This window comes from Coptis chinensis, chromosome 3 (assembly GCF_015680905.1).
Source record: "Coptis chinensis isolate HL-2020 chromosome 3, ASM1568090v1, whole genome shotgun sequence".
NCBI classification, from domain to species: Eukaryota; Viridiplantae; Streptophyta; class Magnoliopsida; order Ranunculales; family Ranunculaceae; genus Coptis; species Coptis chinensis.
The window spans coordinates 113,686,895-113,693,294 of NC_141458.1; the positions used below are offsets into that span (position 1 = coordinate 113,686,895).

Here is a 6,400-nt window from a genome sequence, read left to right on the forward strand (position 1 = left end):
TGAGTTTCGTGTCTATAATTGTTTCTCTGAATTCAAGTGTCTTAAGCTAGATTTTTGGGAAGAATTGGTTGAATCAGTTTAGCTAGCTCGGTTCTCAAACTTAACTCATTGAATTCAATTTCAGTTGTTCCGATTTGGAATAAGAGAATTGGTGCTCTAGTGTCTAAAAGGACCAAGATACTCTGCCCCATGCTTCAAGAATATTGAGAGAAGTATCGGAACAACTCTACATAAATATATTGAATAAGTTCTAATACCCAGCTTCTAACTGAAAAACTTGGCGAACACCCTCTTTAAAAAGAATGAATGTTTATTTGGGAGATTAGTGCGCTTAGCTGAAAACTGGGAATAGAATTTCCAACCCCATCCGACCTCTGGAGAACAGGGATAAACAAGAGTCAGCAAGCACTCGAGCACATCTTAGCAAACATTTTTGGGAGGGGTGGGGTGTATGTGGCCCAAAATGTAATTTGGTAGGTTTTTGTCTGTGCTCAATCCTTTCACCTTCCTTCTCGCCCTCCCCCCTGCTTGCAGTTATCTAGTATATAATCATGCCAATTTTATGACTTATCAAGTGAGTGGAGTGAACGACCTTGGGCCGAGTGGGGGTAGGTAGCCCAAAACGTTGCTTGGTTGGTTTCTATCTGTCCTCAACTTTTCTCTCCTTTTTTCTTCGCCCCAATACCTTTTCTCTTTCACCCAACTCTATCTCTTCCTGCACCACTGCCATGCACTATACTAGTACTCAATGTGGGAAGTCTGTAGCTACATGGGCCCAAATATGAAGTAGGGCTTTTAAGGGTTAATTAACAAAACAGGATAAACGAACCTACTAGAAAACAGCTTATAGCGCAAGAAAAGAAAAAGAAAAACCGTGAAAACCTCTTTTTTTCCACTCCAACAAAGAAAAAGAAAAGAAAAGAAAATGGACGCAGCGAAGTTGAATCAGTTGAAAGCATTCGTAGAACAGTGTAAATCAAATCCATCAATACTCAAAGATCCTTCTCTCTCCTTCTTCCAAGACTATCTGCACAGGTACAATACCCAAAACACCCTTCCTTCAAATGTTTCACTCTAATTTTTTTTTGTCACTTTGTTTACAGTCTCGGTGCTAAAATTCCTGGCGAATCACCACGTCCTCCTTACCCGGTACATGTTTATTTATTTATTATATATATATATAAAAAAAAAAAAGAAAAAGAAAACCCTAGAGGTTTGATAATGTGGGCCCGGATGTATTATACAGGAAACAGTGGAACCAGACAGTGATGAGGAAGATGCTGCTGAAGAAGAAGAAGATGAACCAGTTCAAGAGCAAGGTTATGAGAGTGAGGAATTAGTCGAATCTGACATCGAGCTGGAAGGCGATGTGGTTGAGCCAGATAATAATGACCCACCACAGAAGGTGCTTTTGGGTTTCATTTTAATTCAGTTTTGTTATAGTGTTTTATAGAATGGGTATTTTAGGGTTTTTTTGGAATGTGTGCAGATGGGTGATTCTTCCATTGAAGTTACGGAAGAGAATCGCGATGCTTCTCAAATGGCTAAGGGACAAGCAATGGAAGCGATTTCTGAAGGTATATTTTGATTTGATTGTAATGGTTTTATTTTGGGGAGGTTTGTGTATTGATGTGGTTTTGGGTGATCAGGTAAACTTGAGGAAGCGATTGTGCAACTTACTGAGGCGATTACGCTTAACCCTACATCAGCTATTATGTATGGGACAAGAGGTGAGATATTAAGGTTTTAGGATTAATGATTTAATGGTGTTGTTTTATGAGTAGTTTTGGATTTTGAAGTTTGTTTGCTATTTTTTGTGCAGCTAGTGTTTATATCAAAATGAAGAAGCCAAATGCTGCTATTCGAGATGCAAGTGCTGCTCTTGAGGTGACCTTTATTTGGTTACTCTACATGCATACCATTAATTATTTATTGTTGTGGATTGAAAGCATATGAAAACAAAATGAGTTTCTGTGTATAGCTTTGGTTGTCCTTTTGTTCCCTTGCTTGACATTTGTTCATTTGCAAATGATGGGGTGGTCCCTAAGTTTGGTCATGGTATTTCAGTTTATCTGTTGAATGCGTGATCTAGCGCGCACCTGTATAGTAAAATGGAATTAGTATACACTAACATGCTTTATTACGTGTAGAGGTTAAATGCTCACCTTTGATTTATATTACGGTTCTTTTGTTCTAGATTAACCCAGATTCAGCAAAAGGATACAAGTCTCGTGGCATAGCTAGATCAATGCTTGGCCAGTGGGAAGAGGCTGCCAAGGATCTTCACTTAGCATCCAGAATAGATTATGATGAGGAGATTGCTGCTGTTCTTAAAAAGGTATCACTACTTTCTCAAGCAATACAAATATTCATTAAATTTATATCTTGGTTTATCTCACTACTATTTGAGGGCCATGCAGGTTGAACCCAATGCACACAAGATTGAAGAGCACCGTAGGAAGTATGATCGCTTGCGTAAAGAAAAGGAGGATAGGAAAAATGAACGCGATAGACAACGTCGTCGTGCTGAAGCCCAGGTAATGTCTTGCACTAATCTTGTACAAAGCTTGTTTATTAGAATGTTTCTAATGGTTGGCTATTGAATACTTTCTTGTAGGCTGCTTATGAGAAAGCCAAAAAGAAAGAGCAGTCATCTTCAAGTAGAAGACCTGGAGGCATGCCTGGTGGTTTTCCAGGAGCTGGAGGTATGCCTGGTGGCTTTCCAGGAGCTGGAGGTATGCCTGGGGGTTTCCCTGGAGCTGGTGGCATGCCTGGGGGCTTCCCTGGAGCTGGCGGCATGCCTGGGGGCTTCCCAGGCGCTGGTGGCATGCCTGGGAGCTTCCCTGGAGCTGGTGGCATGCCTGGGGCTGGGGGCATGCCTGGGGGAGGGCCCGGAGGGGTTGATATGAGCAAAATTCTAAATGTAAGTCTCTTCTATTTGAATTACCTTGAGGGATACCCTTTTTTTCCCAGCTGTCTTCAATAATGTTTAATTCCTATATTTAAATTTCAAGTTCATGTAATTATTTGTGAAGCTGGGCTAATTGAGGTGGGTTTGTTGTGTTCTTTCTTTTTGAAACAGGATCCGGAACTTATGGCGGCATTCAAAGATCCAGAAGTCATGGCTGCTCTTCAAGATGGTAATCTTTCATTTATTTTTAATCAATTGATTATTATCCTTGGCAATATTGTATGAACTGATTGCAGTATGTTAGCTTTTTGTTTGTTTGTTTGTAACTTCATTTTTTTTTTTTTTTTTTTTTTAAATTTTTGTGTGTTTTAGCCTTCTTGTTTTGTATGCATCTTTTTTGTTAGTATGAACTATCTTTGTTTTAGTTTGGAGAATCTTGGTTACGTTTGATGTGGCTCAAAGGCTGTTTCACCGTGTTGAGATGAAAGTGACTATGTGGTGATCTTAGGGGCTGATAGAATTACATACCCTGTTTGCTAATTGTTTGTAATAGGAAACTATTCTTCTTTCTTGACCATTCGATAGCCAAGGTTGTCAATTTTGTTCTGACATAGGCTAGTGCCTAGTGGGCTTCACCAAGAGATATGTTGAGCTTCCATGTTAATCCGAGTTTGTAGGGAGCAAATTTCACGTAATATTTGGTGTTTTTCTTCAAGTATTTGTTTGGAAACACAGGAAGTCTGAGAAAAGTGTCTAAAAAAATGTTCTGAGGCGTGTGATACATGAAAAAAGAATTTGAAATCTCATTTTGAACTTGCCGGTGGTGATAATGACCAATTGAGCTTGGGCTTTCTGTTTTCTTCATATCCTTAATGTCTCATTTTATGCTTTCCCTGACCGAGTTCTCTCACTGTTGTTCTATTGTTCTTTTTGAGGAGAGGGCAAATCATAAACAGGGGGGGGGGGACCTAGTTGCAAGGCTTTATCTTAGAACATGTAAATGCCGTTTTTTTGGTTTTGACAGTGTGCCTTATTGATTTAGGCTGCATGGGCGTTTGATATGTATTATAGCTTCTGTTTTTTCTGATTCCTTTTCCTCTTGTTTGTTTGTTTTTACTGTGCAATGTAGGATTGCTCATCCTACAGGCTCTTTGATTGGGTGTATATAGTTTATTTACAATTTTTTTTTATAAAAACATATGCATCCTTTCCTTAAAAAGGGGTGCCCTAATTGCGGAATTTCATGTACTACCGTCTATTATGTGAAATTATTTACGTGACAAACCATACAACATCTTTTCATCCGACTCTGCTGCCTTTTTCAGTTTCTGACAAATGATGCTTGAATATTATTCCATCCGCGAATAGCTGATTAACTGCATTGTTACCCTGTTCAACATCTGCCACTTGTGCTATCCAGTTTCTGCTTATCCTGCTACTTATATGCACACGATTTCTCTATTTTTAGAAGTCATAAGAGATTTCCACTCACGCATGTAAAAAAAAATATTTCTTGTGAAATTTTGAACACTCACGTATAGGAATTCCAATTTAAATAAATGATTTTATAATATCACGTACATATGCAAGTTTTTGTAAACGATTTGTTTTTTACAAAATATTACTAAAATTATTTCTAAATCGTAGTAGATTTCAGAGTCTTTTTGCCAAAAACTAAGATTCCATAAAATTTTACTTCCAAACATTGGTAGCTAAATTCTCTCTCTTTTTTTTCTCGGTTTGGGGGTCAAATGTTATCTTGGCCTGGAACTAGGCTTGGGAAAGTTTGTATTCAAACAACAAAATCTACCCCAGTAAGAGTATATGCACGTTCAGTTTGGGGAGTTGCACTTTCCGATTAGTCCTTTGGAGTGTGCGTGCATTTTTGACAGGATTCTTCTTCTCTTGTAGTATTATATTAATATGCATATCAAAAGAAACAGCTGCCTAGTGCCGAACGTTTTTAGAACACTGTGCTGTTTATGTTGGTTTCATGCATTTGTGCAATTTAGTTGGATCTGTGCTAGGAGCATAATAGCAATTAGCAAAGGCCTTTTGACCTTCGTTTGTTAAATAATAGCTATGGACTTGTGACCTGCTTAATATGAAGTCATGTGGACAAGGAGAGTGAATAGTGGAATAAACTTACTTTTCTATGGTACAGAACTTTACCTGCCCTTTATGATTGTTTTCATGATCTATCCAATGTTGCCACTTAGCTTTTTGGCATACTGGATACTTTCTCTTTTAAGTTTTAAGTTTTAACTATACAAATTGTTTTCTTTCATGAATGGTAGAATCTGGAGTGTGTTCTCATTCTGAATGTATGTAGTTACTTATTTATCTCCCTGCGTGGATATCAGTGATGAAGAACCCAGCTAATATTGCAAAGCATCAGGCAAATCCTAAGGTGGCTCCTATTATTACGAAGATGATGGGCAAATTTGCTGGATCCGAATAGATTACAAGTCAGTTACCGAGTCTGTGGTTGCAAGAGTTGAATGTACTCTTTTAAGATAAATGTTTACTTGGCAAATTCACTATGTTAAAAGATACTGGACATGTTTAGATATGATTTTGTTAGGATAATCTTGTTTCAGTCTGAATATGAGACATGCCATGTGGATTAACGGTTAGATTGTGTTTCAGATATCTTGTTTTAGTTAATGAGAAATGTATGTTCAGGCAATGAAACATAAGGTTGGAGATCTACGGTTGGTCGATAGTTAAATACAGTGATCATTTCTCATGGAGTTGGTGACTCTGAGTGAGGAAGATTTTACCAATCCACATCTGGATCAAACTGGATGCATGTGAAATACCTTCTGTTATATCTCAACTTTATTTACAGTAGTGTGCTTGAACTGAACTAAGGAACGTTTGGAACCCCAGACAAGTCTTTGTTTTTGGCCTTCTGTGCAAGTCCGATTGTGCATTTGAGTCTCTCTCTCTCTGTCAATGTCTCTCTTTTGATAGTGGAATGGGTATTTTGGAGCTCAATAGTGAATTATTGCAGGGGAAAGTGGTATTTTGTGGCATTAGTGACTGAATCATCAGTTGTGACTTGTGACAGTAAATGGATTGTATAGCTTAAAGCCTGCGTGTCGTCTTTAAAAGCTTAATCATTAACTGGGGTTAGGGTATTTTGGCTTCCGAGGGTTGATACTTGATACTCAGGTAAGGATCATGGAAGTTACTGGAATGTGACAGTAAGTGGGTTGGATAAGAATGAGAGTGAGGTTTATTGGTTCGTGCTAAAGGAAGTAAATCTGTAACCAGTTACCACTGGTTGGGTACCGCTAGCTCGTTAGGAACCATGGACCAAAATATCGCCGATATATATTGGTATTTTGGTACACCGATATCGATATTTTTGATATATATCCACCAAATATAGAATCTTTTTTTTTCCAATATATATTGGATTCCAATATAAACCTTTATATTGCCGATATAATTGATATATCCGATATTTATGATATATATTGG

General features: G+C 38.0%; 1 protein-coding gene across 1 annotated transcript; it reads left to right on the plus strand.

Moving 5' to 3' along the window:
* The first annotated feature begins 802 nt into the window (after window positions 1-802).
* HIP1 (HSP70-interacting protein 1) lies at window positions 803-5,600 on the plus strand. The gene is made up of 11 exons (XM_086596180.1): window positions 803-1,035; window positions 1,104-1,149; window positions 1,247-1,405; window positions 1,490-1,577; window positions 1,650-1,730; window positions 1,823-1,887; window positions 2,198-2,338; window positions 2,421-2,537; window positions 2,618-2,923; window positions 3,083-3,140; window positions 5,275-5,600. The coding sequence occupies exons 1-11, from the start codon at window positions 926-928 to the stop codon at window positions 5,370-5,372; spliced, it is 1,269 nt and encodes a 422-aa protein (XP_086452306.1). The 5' UTR covers window positions 803-925; the 3' UTR covers window positions 5,373-5,600.
* The last annotated feature ends 800 nt before the right edge of the window (window positions 5,601-6,400 follow it).